We start from the raw sequence: 14711 nt of genomic DNA, 5'->3' as shown, positions 1-14711 counted from the left end.
AGCACCCCTTCTGAGGTTCGTAGCAAATTTTAAGACATATTTCAACAGTCCTCCTGTTTTAGGGGGGGGGGATAATTTAATTGACACTGCATTTTAGAAATGTGAAATACTGTCCTAATGAAATACTGTGCTCATAATGGAAGGGGTCCAATGTACTCCAGTAGCCTAATAGCACCTCCCTCCCCAAGCATTACACATAGGAAATCACTGTTGCAAGTTTGCATTATAAGTGTGTTTAGAAATGTCCTCACCAACCACTGGAAGTGATAAATGTAGGTTTTCTTTGATGAAAATGAGATTGTCTTGATTTAATGCATTATCTTAGGTCACCTGCTGAAGTCTTGCTTGTCTTACTTTCAGGCAGAGGTGATTATGAACTACCATGTAGGGGAAACAGTCCTGTCCCTGCAGAAGACAACTCTAATCCCCGGAGGCTCTGAATCTCTTGTCTATACGACCTTATCTGGGGGCATTGGCATTCTGGTCCCGTTTACATCACATGAGGTAGGAAGTTCTTGTATGATGGAAATATTAAGAGTTGTTCATCTACATAGTGCAGCAGGAGCACTTAATGCCCTGCAGTAGTGACAGTGAGTTATGGGAGGATGGAAGACAAAGCTGAAAGGGTGGGGAGGCTATGCCACTCCCTGCCCACAGTTGGCCTCTTGGCTCTTCCTTGTGTGGATCAGAAATGGATCTGCTTTAATGCACATACTGAGCTTGGCTGCTGTTGGATCTCCTGAGCTGCCTATGGCTCTCTTTGCTCTCTGTATGTCTCCCCCCTCCCCCAGTGCATACACTGATATCTGGCAATATAATGTACCCTGAAAACCGTTGCTGGCACAGGTGACGCCCACATTTGCCAGTTGGCTCTGCCCATGAGGCATGACTGAAATTTTATTGCATGACAGAATGAAGCAGAGCTAAAAAGGACTCACGGAAATTTAGGCATTTGGTTGCCCAAGGTACAAATGGGCTGGGCTACTCGTTAGAAGCATCTGTCCAAGGAAAGGACTGGGTGACATATTTTACAGGAATATATGGCCCCCGCTCTGACTCACCCTCACAAGTTTACTATACTCAGTTGTTATAACTGCCAGAATGGCCAGACATCACGCCCAATCATAAGCCAATTAACCAATAAAGCTCTAGGAGAAGACATGATCCCAATGGAGATTTATAAGACCGGATTTCTGGTTGCCCATTTTTGCAAAACAGTTTTCATATATTAACAGCTCAGGTTACATACCGGAAGGGTGGAAGCTGAGTATAATTGCCCCAATATACAAAAAGGGTGATTAGAAAAATCCTACCAGTTATAGACCCATTAGTTTGTTAGATGTAGCCTCTAAACTATATGCCAGGCTCCTTCTTGGGAGACTGGATGAATGGGCAGATACAAATAAGGTGATATCTGAAGTCCAGGCCGGTTTCCGAAGAGGGAAATCCACATTGGACCAGTGCTTTGTGATGAACTTTCTGCTATGTAAATTCCTTCCCCAAAATGATGTATGCCAGCCTGCAGAGGGCTCACTCTATCTAGGACAGGGGTCAGCAATATTTTTTAGCTGTGGGCCGGTTCACCGTCCCTCAGACCATGTGGTGGGCTGGACTATATTTTGAAAAAAACCCTGAACCAATTCCTATGCCCCACAAATAACCCAGAGAGGCATTTTAAATAACAGGAGACATTCTACTCATGTAAAAACACTCTGATTCCCAGACCGTCCACAGGCCAGATTGAGAAGACGATTGGTCAGCATCCAACCGCTGGGCCTGAGGTTGCCTCCCCCTGCTCTAGGAGGTTTGTTCAGGTGGTGTGTTGTCAACCAGTTTACCAATCACAGCTGCTCCTCTTTTCAGTGCTGGCCCCGGGTGTGGCCTGACACTGCTGCTTCCAGCTGTTTTCCTTTCCCTTTGATGGCGCTCTCTCTTTTCAGGATCATGACTTCTTCCAACATGTTGAGATGCATCTGAGGTCTGAACACCCTCCTCTCTGTGGACGAGACCACCTCAGCTTCCGCTCCTATTACTTCCCAGTGAAGGTAGGCTGAGTTTGTGGGTCTCTGCTACGTGTCCATCATATGCTAGTAAGCACTTGAGCTCTGCTCATGGGTAAAAGTTGCCAATGTGAAGGCCAAATTTCCCCCTGCATTTTATGCTTGGTCAGAGCATCTGCTGAGGTTGCTGGAATGGCTTTTCCAGGACAGGATTCTGCTTGCTAAGAAGGGTAATCAGCAATGGGGCCTATGTGTCTATGTGATTCTCTGACTTTTTCTTTTTCACCATCTGGGTGATTTGTCTGAATGGACGTTTATCTTTTCTAAGTGATATGTATAGATTTCAAGCCCCAATTCCCTATTGCAGTTCTCCCTGGTGATGGTAGCATCCTGTTAGAACTGACCTAGGTATCAAGGTGGGTCTACTTTTTTCTTTGGAAACCATGTGTTTCTCTTGGGTCACCTGTACATCATGGATAGGGCAGCACTGTCCATTGTGTCAGAATTCGGTTTCTGGCCCCCCCATATGAATCTGCATTTCAGGAAATGCTTCTGTGACAATGAGGAGTCATGCAGCAGGTTATTTTTGCATTAGCACGGTTAAGTCTTCATTTCCAGACTTGCAGCATTAACAGTGTAGCTCTAAAGCTGCAAGTTCACCACATGCCAAGCCCTGGGGTGATCTTGAGCAAGATAGTTCGAGTTTGGTTTTTTTGCTGGAGTTTTCTCGTTTTTTGTGCCCCCCCCCCCCCATTCCATGGACTTGTGGACACCTTCATTTTTCACTTTTAGGCAAATGTCTGCTGAATACCTGTACTTTTTTAAAGAGAGAATTTGCTTTTATTCATTCTGACTCTTGTGGAGAATCTTTGGGCCTCTTAGACAAGCCTCTTGTTCTCTGTGCTTTGGGTCTGCTTTCTGTGCTTGAGCCCATTCCCTCCTTCGTTCCATGGGCTGCAGCTTCTAAAATAGCCCCCCACCCTTTCTTTCTCTTGCTAGAATGTCATTGATGGGGATCTGTGTGAGCAGTTCAACTCCATGGAGCCCAACAAGCAGAAGAACGTGTCTGAAGAGCTGGACAGGACCCCACCAGAGGTGTCCAAGAAGCTGGAGGACATCCGCACCCGCTATGCTTTCTGAGAGGCGCCTTTTCAGGGACGTGGCTGGGATTCCTGTTCCAAAGATGTTTTGAAGGGTATGAGCTTTTTTGGCCAGTTCCTCCCACTTTGGTACTCTTGTTTTCTTCCAGCGACTTGAAAGCCCAACCATGTCATCAACCTGTTCTGTCCATGCTGTTCCAGGAGTCAGTCAGGTTCTCTCAAGTGGCGAGGCCTCCACTTTCAGGTGTGTTTCTGGCTCCACCCTTTTTACAGACAGTTTGGGTGCTGCACCCACTACCAACCTGCCCTTGGACAAGGCCCTGGTGCCCTTTCCTTGTCAAGTGAGCTAGCTAGATGAAGTCACCTTTTCTGAGTTGGTAAGATATGAGCACAGGGACGTTAGGGCTCCTCCTCTTCCATTGGCCAGTGTCTGGGAAGCCTTGTGGGCGTGGCTGGTGTAATTTTTCCATCCTGCAGTTTTTATCTCTGTGTTTGTAAATAGAGTCTTGTACCAAGTTAGCCTTTTGTCTGCTGAAGAGATGGCCTGTGTGATTCTGGCCATAGATTTTTCTTTAATAAAACCCAGCATCTGGATTAAAGGTTGGCTGACAAACCTGTTTGGTGACTTCTCTCATGAATTTTACCTGCTTCTGGGGACATGAGCTAGGGAGGAGCTCTGCCAATGGCACATTAAATTCATGGGAGGATCAATCTTGTCATTCATTTTAAAATGCACTTCTTGCCCTTTTGGCTGCAGAGGAAAGCCACGTTTCCCTGCACTTGGAGTGTCTAGTATTAGGCTCTGTATTTCTCTAGAGATCTTACTCTCCATTTACTCTGCTGTGGAAGACTTGTTCAGCCCTCTCAGCTGTCCTAAGGAGGTTTATACTTAAGTTCTGGAATTGTCTCCCAACCTACCCTACCCTACCCCTTCAGAGAAGATAAGGTTGCTGTTAGGTTTACTTTCCTCAAAAGCAAACCTTTTGCACTCCCTCCCTCCGAGCCATTCTTCGGGCTGCATTACATGTGAATGACAGATCTCTTTGTTTCTATGGTGGGCTGACTACTTGTTTTAAATGTAATATAGGGGTTTGATTCATCCGAGTCAGCCTGGCCCAATAGTCAGGGATAATGGTAGCTGTTTGCAAATATTTGGAGGGCACAGGTTCCTGACCTCTGGAGGACAGTGCAGATGTCTATGGAACTTGTGACTGGCTGCAGCTCCTAAACACAGATACTTGCTTGCAGAGATACAAATGCCCTTCAGATATTATGGGGACCAGATGTTTATTTCAAAATGTGCTGGCTGCTGAGAGATCAGTGTCTGGTTTTAATAGTCATGAGCTCACCTTTAGTTGAGGTCCAGTTAGAAATACAGTGGAACTGGCAGCACTGCCCCTTGGTGGAATGGGCACTTGCCGGATCAGGCTACAGAGAACTTATGAGCAGTATTTTATTTAAGCCCAAAGCCAGGTGATTTCAGATCTAGAAATTGGGCTAGGCTTTCTGGGCCTTTTTCAAAAGTTTCCTGGTGCTTCGGGTTGCTTTTGTTTCAAATGTCTTCACTGAACAATTACTTTAAAGGACTATTTCTCCTTCCATGTATGGATGTGGGAGTTCTGGATTGGATATCATCCATTTCAGAAGTAGAACTAAGCAAATTCTCTTGTCAGCTGAAAATCTCTCTTTCGGCTAGGCTCTGACATGCTATGTCAAACTGCCACACTGGACCTTCTCTGGCTCCAAGAAAAGGAGAGCCCATCCCATCATAAGGGAGCCAGTAGCCAGTGAGGGATTGCGGAAAAGGGAGTAATCTGTGTCTGGTTGGGAAGTCTCTTGCCCTCTTAGACAAGGCCAGAGTGGACCAGTTGTAGCCTTTGAGGACTGCTGCTGCCCAGCTGCCTCACTAAGGTTGGGGCTGGTGGAGAGGCCTAACACAGCCCACCCTTGAAATGGTTCAGTGATTAGGGGTGGGGATTGATGTGAAGGGCAACTGTCCGTGACAAAGACTGTGGTAAAGCTTGTGGAAGCTACAGAAATAATACCCCTCAGACTTCACCCCTGTTACTTCTCCACATACACAAGCAGGCACACTTGGATACTAAGCAGCTCTTTAGATTCTATGGGCATGGAAATGATTCTTGCTACAAGGTGTTGGAAATATGCAAATGGCTGTGAGAAGAGGGTTGGGGATTGATGCACTGGCTGGTACTGAAATCAGCAAGGCCCAGCTCCTTTCCCGTAGTCCAGGGGCTGGGGCTTTAGAGCAGCATCATTAGAAAAAGGCAGGCCCCAGAAGGCTAAAAAACAACAACACATGCTTATTGCTTTCCATGTGAGAAGATACAGAGAGACGCAGCTATTGATTGCTACTTCCACTGTTGGAGGCCGTGTGCTTCTGAATACCAGTTGCTGGGAATCACATGAGGAGTTTCTGTTGTGCTCTGCCTTTGAGTTTCCTACAGGCATCTGGTTTGTCTCTGCCAGAGCGGGATGGGGTCTTTGCTACAATCCAGCAGGCTCTTATGCTCGTCTGAAATACACCTTAAGACATCTCTCTTAAGAACCCCTACTAGCCTAGAACTATAGAAGCTGGTGCTTTGTTTTTAAAAAATACACTTACCTTTCGATTTCTGTAACCATAAATTCAGAATTGGAATGGCTGGGACAAATGTGTGTTAGCGTTTGTGTTGTGATTCCAGGAGGGTTACAGGTAGGAAAACCACCTGTGGATGTTGTGTGCTTGGCCTGAAGAAACAACTGCTTTCTTCCTCTTATGCGTAGGAGAGTAAGAATGGGTATCCCCATGGGGTGGGAGGAACCAATTTGCGTTAATTACAGTACAACTTTTATTAATACTGGAATCTTCACAGTGCATTCGTTACTTGTAGCAGTGACTATTTTAAATGAAGGGAGAGGATAATTAACTTTAAGAATGAAAGAGGGTGGGTGGGTAAGGCCAGGGCTGCTAGCAAAAGGGGGGGGGGGTAGGGAAAATAAATTAGAAAAAAAGAACAAGTTAACAGCACCAGAATAGTTAACATCAGTTGAGAGAGACATTTTAAAGGGTTTTTTTTCCTCTGTACAAAAAAATAAAATAAAAATAAAAAGCAAAATGCAAACATTTCTCACGCATTGTCACTGTTGTCATTTCTGGCCATGACAGGGAGGAGGGGGGCACCCACAGGAAGGTTGGTTGGTTAGAAACTAAACTGTTATTACTACGACAGTATAAGAGTTAAGGAGGCTACAACGTGACACCCACGCAAGCGCACATAAGACGTCTGGGCTGTGGGGAGGGTGGAGGGGACTGCTGTGGCTCTATGTACAACAACGACAACACCAGGCCCTGCTGTGCCTTGCAGGAACTAAGGATGGGGAGACGGGGAGGATCCAGCAAGAGGGAGCAGGCGCAGTTGTGCTTTCTCAGAGGCTTCTAGGCTCCCCAGCCCTTGCAAGGGGCCTTGAGTTGACTGGTTTGTATTCACCACCGCTGTGCTTTGCTTGTGCCTCACCACACAGCACTCAACGCTGTCCACAGCTGTGCTCTCTCTCTACTTTAGAAAGGGTTGTTGACCACCATGCTGCTGCTATGAGAAATGTGGTGGCATCTCTCTTGGAATAATTGTCACAAGCCCATCTTTCATTTTTTTCTTTGCATGGGTAAGCTCTGTACTCGAATGCCTGGCCAGTCCAAGGACAAAGGAAGCCCCTAATGTCTAGCATGGGCTCTGCCTCCCCCACTTAGCCACCCCATATGTGCTACATCTGTGCTGTTCAGTGATCCTTGGATACTCAACAATCCCAGGAGAGGAAAGCAAGACATGCTCATTCTTGAGCCCAACAAACACAAAAGGTGGAGGTTATGCAGCAGGGGCCGTTTAATGGACCCTCATTTGTTGAGGAAGCTTGATCTGTAAAGCATGAGACTCTTAACCCAGGGCCAGGCCCCATGTTGGACAAAAGATTTCTGTATTGCAAAGGGTTGGACTGGATGACCCTCATTGTTCCTTCCAACTCTACAATTCTCTGATTCCTTCCAGGGAAAGGCGTCTCCCTCTTTCCCCCTCACTTTAGACCACCTTAATTCCCAGCCACTGACTTTCCCCATCACTTTCTCTTTCTTTCAAGACTGTCCCCTTTCCCAACATCACTTTCCATTTGCCAACAGAGCCGATTTCTAGACTTTCTGGGACAATATCAGGGTGAGCACAAGGTAGATCCAAGTCTCTTGCACTCTCCAGATCTGGGTATAAGATTACGTAACTAATATAAATAAACTCAATGAATTTATCCAAACCCTTAAGTTGTTTCTGCGGGGCAAATTCTTCTGTTCCAAATTGGGGGGGGGGGCAGGTGGAAGTAAGCAAAACAGCTTAAAAAGTTGATAGGCACTATTTGTATTTATGTTCCTTCTGACTACCTGGCTTGCGTGCCCTAAATTCCAGCCCTGCTGAACTCTTAACTCCCATCAGGCCCAGAAACCGGCCTAGCCCATGGTTAGCATTGATGGGAGTCTTAATAACATTGGAAGGTGAAAACAGTGTCTAAAACAGTGAGAAATGTGGATATTCTTACAGCAGCTGCATGGCCCAAGCTGGAGTTTCTGGCTGGGAGCTGCAATCCAACTCATGCTCCTTCAGCTCCAAGCACAAAGGAAGAAGCTGTGCTGAATATTCATTTGGTTATAGATCTGGAGGCCAAAACCAGAACAAGGGAGCTGGTCTGTTTCTGTAAATCCCCTCTGCCCCCATTTTTAAATGCTTGTGGTAATTCTTTCCTCACTTTCTGCTGGGACTCTAATTTCATGCGATATGGTGGACCGTATAGCAGATCTGGCTAAGCAGCAGCAACATCGCCAAAGGTAAACGAACCAACCAAGAGGGTTGGTTCAGCTATTTCCCTCTCTGCAGATACTTTTAACCCCTTTCAAAGTATCCACCCAATATTGACAAATTTGGGCCCCTTTTGATGCTGTTAGAAGAGGCACCCTGCCACACACTCACAGGCTTAGTCATAACCATACCCATACTTGGCCAAAACAGGCTCACATTGGAAAAGGCAGAGGACACTGTCCCAGACCCAGCACTCCGCCTAACACTGCTTGGCAGCAGCCTCCCACAACAAAGATCTTTCCTATTCTTATCTGGAGATGCCAACAGTTGAACCTGGGACCTTCTGCATGCCAAGCAGGTGCTCTACCACTCTGCTACAGCCTTTCCAGTGACACCAGAACCTGTGAGCATCAGTTTAACAACCTTTGGCCTTGTCAGATGGTTGTAGGAGAATTCCAAGAGCAGACACCCTTGGTCTTTGCACACACCCTGCTTTCAAAACCCTCTAAGGTCCTCAATTACCAAAGTCCTCCCTACCATCCACAGAAAGACTTCCTTTGCCCCTATATCCACTTAGCTACAGCTATTCCAGAGCAACAGCCATCCACCTTCACCTTTCCATCACTACCAATTCTTATCAAAAGGTTCAAGCCCAGTCCTGAAGTGGCACTGAGGGCAGATCAACAGCAGCCCAACCCTCGGCCTCTCAGATTACAGAGCTCCTACCCCACTTGGGACGAGAGCACAATCCTCTTCCTGAATATAACCAACCTGCCCACTCTGCTCCCAGTAGAGCCACGGAGGCCAATAAGTCTGTGGCTGTGACTCAACCTCTTGTTGGGGGGGATTGGGCCCTCCTGCCTGGTGACATGCCTGCAGGTTGTCCACTCCCTGCCCCTTGCACCCTCTCCTCCAGCTGCGCATTTGGGATCCACCTGGGAACACGAGAGGCTTCCGGGATTGTTCACGGGGGTGTTAACTGCTGCTTGTAAAGTCTTTCTTGAAGTAGCTGATACAAACAGATGGCAAACAGAAAATAACTGGAAAGACAGACAGACAGACAGACAGACAGACAGACAGAGAGCTGTGAAGGGAGGATTCAGCACAGGACTAACAGTGCATTTTTTTTGTCCGGAGGAGGTGGGTGCTCTCTAGGAACGGCAGCCTCCATTTCTTTGCCATGTGCAAGTGTGTTGGGGCGTGTGTGTGTAGCTTATACTAAGAACACTGTAGTTGCTAGATCCAGTTCAGGTTTTCACTCCTCCCTGAAAATCATGGAGCAAGGGAATGGCCTCCCTCCTTGTGGCGGCAGCAGCAGCAACAACCGGTCTCTCTGCAGGCCAGGATGAAGGAAGGTGCAGGAGGGGAAAGGAAACCTGGGCAGGGCAGCAGATGGAAAAACAATGTGTATAAAAGAGGCTCCAAAACCAGTTCAGTGCCAGGCTGTGCCTGTGCAGGTTTGTTAGCAAAGGCGTATAGATTAGTCTCCTTTATATCTAGACTCTGACACAATCTCCATAAAGTGGCTTTGCCTTTTGTGGTTCGTTTACTTCTCTTCCATTTCCCCTGGTTTAGTCCTGACTCTGGTTGCTCTCCAGCCACCGGGTGGGCACTGAGCAGGCGCTGGGGAAGAGTCCATCACAAAAACCGGGGCGCCGACCTGTCATTGGTGATGGTCCTGCGAAGGCGCACCCCACGCCGGATGGCCACCAGCATGTCTTCCGCCGGAGGGTCGCTGGAGGCCGCCGGGGGAGGAGTGGGTGTCTCTTCCCCGGGGCCGAGGGCAGAGACCCCCGTGGGGAAGGGAAACTGGCCCTCGCCAAGGGCATGGGCACTGGCTACCAGCTCCCCAATCTTCTCCACCAGGCTGTGCCGGTTGGCTGCCAGCTGCTGCTCCTCCTCCTCTGTGGAGAGGTGCTTCCCGGCATATACAGAGATCTCCATCACGTTGCTGCCCCAGGCGGTGTTTGGCAGGCTCAGCCTCTTGGGCGAGGCTTTGGCAAAGTCCATGGCGCTTGGTGAGGCATCATCAGTGTAGAACACACATTCCTCGCTGCCCACCCGGGTGGGGCCGGTGTACCCAGGGGAGTCAGGCACTGTTGGCGTCTTGACAGGGACGATGGGGGGTCTGATGGGAATGGGGCCGGCGTTGGAGAGGGTTCGGCGTACTGTGGGCTTGGTGGAAGGTGTGCGGCGGATGGTGGCCACCCCTGGCGTGGCGCCGGTGGGCAGGGCAGTGCCGGTGGGCAGGCCAGCAGTAGAAGCAGGCCGCTTGGTCTGGATCATGCGCCGGTAATTCTGGGCGATGTTGCTGTTGCGAGGGATAGTCGAGGATTTGTCGAATTCGCTCTGGCTCTCCCCTTCCATGTCGCCATTCACGGAATAGCAGTCGTAATCTGAGCCTGTGGAGGCGACAGATGGACAGGGTGGGTGTCAGCATTCTCAGCTGGCAGGTGCAGCACAGCCAAGCAGCCACTGCTGGACTCCATGCGCAACACTCTCCACTATATGAGATCTTTCATACGTATATATTTTGATTTTGTTAATATATATAACCTGTGTCTATTTTAGTTGTAAGCTGCCTTGAATCCCATGGGTGTGGGGGGGAGGCAAGATATAGATAAATGTAATAACCATGTATGCCACCCTAAAAAAATTTATCGTTAAACTGGGCAACCACATTAAGTAAAACGCCACCCCACCCCTTCCCTGGGTGCCAAGAAGCCCATTGGCAGAGATACCTTGCGAGGGGATGGTGTCCTCAGAGCAGGAAGGAGTGGTGGTTTGTGTGCTGTAGCCACTGGAGTACTGCAGGGAGTCCCGGCTACTCTTCTGGTGCTCAAGACTCAGGCCTCGGGTCAGCACCATGGCCAGGTCACTTGCGGCTGGGGACACCTCCTCCCCATGCTGGTGGAGAAACAAAATGGGGTGGGGAGTGAGAGGTGTGATGAGCTGGTCTCAAAGCAAATGGCACCCTGAGCTGTAGGAGATGGCACCATGTGTGTGCCTGGGCCAGGCCACCTGCACCCAAAGGTCAGAAAACATTAATGGAAAGCAAGTGGAGATGGGGAGATAGGAGAATGATCAAGTTATCTCATTCCCCAAAACTATGTTGGCCGTGAACACAACACCCCTAGTGGGCAAGCAGCTGCTGACATGAGGGTGGTTAGCCTGGATCTCTCCCAGGCTAACTTGTGTGCCCCAATTCCACATGCACCCCATGAGCCCCTCATCATTGCAGCTCTGCTCAAGACAGGATGTGCAAATAATGCCCATTTCTTTTGTGTGTACTGGGGGGGGGGGGGGCTGAAGTGAGGGGGCTTTGTGGGGCAGAGGCAAGGTGGAAGTAGGAGGAGGAAAGTGGCGCCTAAAGGCAGTGGCCAGCCCTCCCTCCCTCCCATGGCTATTCCCCAGTGACTCACATACAGCAGCTGGTGAGAGTAGGCATCATGTCTGCCAGGGTCACTCAAGCAGGTCCCTCATCAAACATATGAAGTATAAGCAACAGACATGCATCATTCAATTCCTCCAGGGCTCCACAGCCCCATCAGGGCAAAGGGCTACACAGGAAGCTGCTGGCATGCGATGGCATGCTGGGGGTGGCAACTTTTCACGATTTATATAAGCAAAACCCATCAACTGCAAAACACTTCTCTGAGAGAACTTCCTCTGCTGCCCTGAAATTCCCTTCTGCACTAGCTCAAGGATGCCAGTTGCTATTTGGGTAAATCTCCTTCTGGAACAAGATATACAGAGGAGGCCTGGGTCTTCTCCTCCAGGGAGTTGCCTCCTAGCTAAGGTCTGGGACAAGTAAGTGCTCCATCACCTGGGTACCAAACCTATTCCAAATTCCTGTCCCCCCGGTCTCCCATTTTGACACTGAAGCTGGCTATACCTTGGCAGCAATGGAGGCCGGGGACATGCGGGGCCTGGAGCCTTCCTCCAAGCTGATTCCTGGGTATACCAGGCTGGTGGAGCCCAGCTCAGCTTCACGGAGATGCTCTACGCGGTCCTTCCTTCGCTGCAGTGTGCTTGCCACCGGCTGTTCATAGAGGCTAGCCTTGGACCAATCCTGCAAAATCCAAGAGGAGATGGGTAGGACGGCACAGCTGGGGCCCCAACATCGGGCACAGCAGTGCAAAGTCAGGTGGGTATGGAATAGGGCAGAAATGGGAGATGAGACTGGATGGAGAGGGATTGGGCAAGGGGGTGGGGAGAGAGGAATTGGCAAAAGGGCCACCCCAGGGCAAAGAGCAGGGGTTGTGGCAATCACAAAATGGCTCTGCCACCATTTTGCTCTGTTGGGCTGGTGACGGAGAAATCCCCTCTTGGCTTAAAAAGGGTTTCAACAAAGACAGGAAAGGTGGAGGCGCCAGGCCAGGAGGGTGCCTGCTTCCTTTTAAAAGTGTGGGCTGCTTCCCCAAGAGCTTGAAGAAGCTGACAGTCATGATACCTCCAACAATATGTGTCCCCCATCCCACTGGAATCCCAATTCTCTCACTCTCCTCAAACACATTTTCTGGAAAGTCAGGTGAATGCATCTTCCCTCTTACAGAAAGTGCTATATAAATACTGAGTGTTCAAAACACAGCACATTCAGTTCTGCATGATCCATACAATGGTCCTGAAAGGCAGACTGCTGTCTAAAAGCACTCAGTGAGCTCATGGCTGATCTGAGAATGGAAGGACTTCCAGGCAGGGGCTGTTCTCAGCCCCCCCCCCCCCACACCACACCACTTCACTCCACTCACACCAAACCCTACATGGTGTTTGTTTATGGGAAGCAGTTCCTGCCCCGACTCAGAGATGGCAGCACAGGGACATTGCAGAGACTGGGGGGGGGGGCAGGTGGGTCAGCTGAGGGGAAATAGTTCATATTCTGCCATCCCAAAGCTGTCCTGATGCAAGCTTCCTGTGTTCAGGAAGAAGGAAGCAGCACTTCCTGTTTCCAGAGCACTTTGATGTGCTCACAATGCCAGTGTGCAAGAGGAAAGAACGACTGCTTCAGACAGCCTGATGGGTTTGATCTGGGGCCACATGGGAGCCTTTGCTACCTGCACCTAAAAATGCTGGGGTGGGAGCCTGGCTGGGTTCAACCATTGAGCATATTAAATGATGCAGAAAACCCCCCAAACAGAACGGAACTTGTGCAGAGCAGAGGCTCTTGCTCCTGAGTGACCTCTGCAGCATCACCTCCATTGCTTTCCAGAGGGGAATCCCTAGGCTGCTGCTGGAAGATTAGGCTTGGAGCTACATGTTTCCAGAGCCAACAGAGCCACAGAAGGCTCCTGTTCCAGCTCTGGAGCAGCTGACTCCCCTGGTCAAGATCTCGGAAACGGACACACCACAATATACACACCAGGCTAAGGCTTCTTCTGGAGCTTCCTTCAGTCCTGGCCACATGAGCTACATTCAGGGGTTTCCACTGAAACACAGTAAGAAACCACGGTGAAGAGAACCCAGAGCACATGCATGACCGCTGCACACCCAGCCAACCTGCAGGGGGTGGGAAGGGGGCGGCCCGTGGCAACCGGCTGGGCAGAGCTGCAGAGGAAGCCAGAATCACACCGGAATCATCAAGCCAGGACCAAAAAAACAACAACCATCAAAAAGCCAAGAGCCAAAAGCCAGCCAACAAGGTGGGACCGGGAACAGAAATGGTGGATGAAGAAGAGGAGAGGGAGACGGCAACTAGAGGAGTAGGAGGAGGTGTCCATTTCCCCAAAGGTTTGTGACATGCTAAAGCCCTGCAGTGCATCAGCCACTGGGTGGGGTGCGTATCCCTGGATCCTGGGTGTGTGATGGGTGGGTTGGTGGGTGGGTGGGAAGGATGTTGCCGATTTGCGCGTCACCTTCCGGCCGCCTGACCATGCCCCGGGGGCAGAGCTAGAACTGACCGAGGTCGGGGAGTTGCATTCGCTAACAGACTGGCAGGTTTCTGAGGCCTCGGACGATGCGGAGCTGGAGGACTTCTGCCATGCCCAAAGTCCAAAGGTCAGCAGGAGCAAAACAGACATATGGGAGAGAAGGGAGAGAAGAGACCTGGTTAAGCAGCTGGTGGAGGGAAAGCAGCAGGCAGAGAGAGAGAGAGACAGAGAGAGACCTGAGGAGGCAGATGCAAGCGCAGGGCAGCCAGCCTTGACACTTAAGAGCCAGATGTTAGATCACAGCAGGCAGTGCAAACACCGGAGGAGCCACACACGCTCACGGGAAGCCCATGAGGGGCCTCACATGGATTTTGCACAGGCACTTCCAGGCCCTCTGCAATAACTCTTCAGCAGGGAAAGCGATGAGGAAGGAGCCGAGGAAAGGAAGGCCTCCTCCCTCTGCAAGGGCAACAGGAAAGGACTAGCTTCAGGAAGCAGAGAGGCAGGAGGGGAAAGCCTCCTCTCGCCCAGGGTGTGGAAACAAGGCACACAGGAGGCCAGAGGGACGTCCCAAACTTCCTGCACCTTCCTCACAGGTGCACTCGGCAGCTGCCCTCTTCCTGCCCGCAGGCCAGACATTCTGTTTGCACCTCCATGAGACACTTTACAAAAACACATTATTCACAAATATCTTAACTTGCTTTTCTTGGAGCCACCCTCAGCTCAGGGCAGCTTGATAAACCCTCGCTCTGCAAGTCTTGGATAAAATCCCTCTGGACCATCTGTTGCAGAAGCCCCAGAGAAAGAGCTGCTGGCTCTTTACACTTAAAAGAAATGGGGACGTGAGAACCTTTGAGTGGCTGTAACCCTCCACGGCTGTGGGATTCAGAAACCCATGCTTTAGTGCCG

General features: G+C 49.8%; 2 protein-coding genes across 9 annotated transcripts in view; one reads left to right on the top strand and one right to left on the bottom strand.

Moving 5' to 3' along the window:
• SF3B3 (splicing factor 3b subunit 3) overlaps nt 1–3717 on the top strand; it is a 34023-nt gene extending 30306 nt beyond the window's left edge. For all 3 annotated transcript variants that reach the window (XM_079988364.1, XM_079988365.1, XM_079988366.1), the window contains exons 24-26: nt 361–504; nt 1941–2045; nt 3000–3717. In XM_079988364.1, the coding sequence (XP_079844490.1) occupies nt 361–504; nt 1941–2045; nt 3000–3140 (390 nt within the window). In that variant the 3' untranslated portion in view covers nt 3141–3717. The remainder of the gene's footprint in view (nt 1–360; nt 505–1940; nt 2046–2999) is intronic.
• Nucleotides 3718–5711: 1994 nt separating this feature from the next.
• Nucleotides 5712–14711, bottom strand: part of MTSS2 (MTSS I-BAR domain containing 2) — a 58304-nt gene continuing 49304 nt past the window's right edge. For 3 of the 6 annotated variants that reach the window (XM_079988393.1, XM_079988394.1, XM_079988395.1), the window contains 5 exons: nt 13833–13907; nt 13295–13360; nt 11831–12007; nt 10677–10842; nt 5712–10337 (listed from right to left, as the gene is read on the bottom strand). In XM_079988393.1, coding sequence (XP_079844519.1) covers nt 9574–10337; nt 10677–10842; nt 11831–12007; nt 13295–13360; nt 13833–13907 — 1248 coding nt within the window. In that variant the 3' untranslated portion in view covers nt 5712–9573. The remainder of the gene's footprint in view (nt 10338–10676; nt 10843–11830; nt 12008–13294; nt 13361–13832; nt 13908–14711) is intronic. The other 3 variants (XM_079988396.1, XM_079988398.1, XM_079988397.1) reach the window with 2 other exon arrangements.

This window comes from Podarcis cretensis (assembly GCF_951804945.1).
Source record: "Podarcis cretensis genome assembly, chromosome: 8".
Classification (NCBI taxonomy): Eukaryota; Metazoa; Chordata; class Lepidosauria; order Squamata; family Lacertidae; genus Podarcis; species Podarcis cretensis.
Note: the sequence above shows the minus strand (reverse complement) of the source record. Positions and strands in the feature narration are given on the sequence as shown.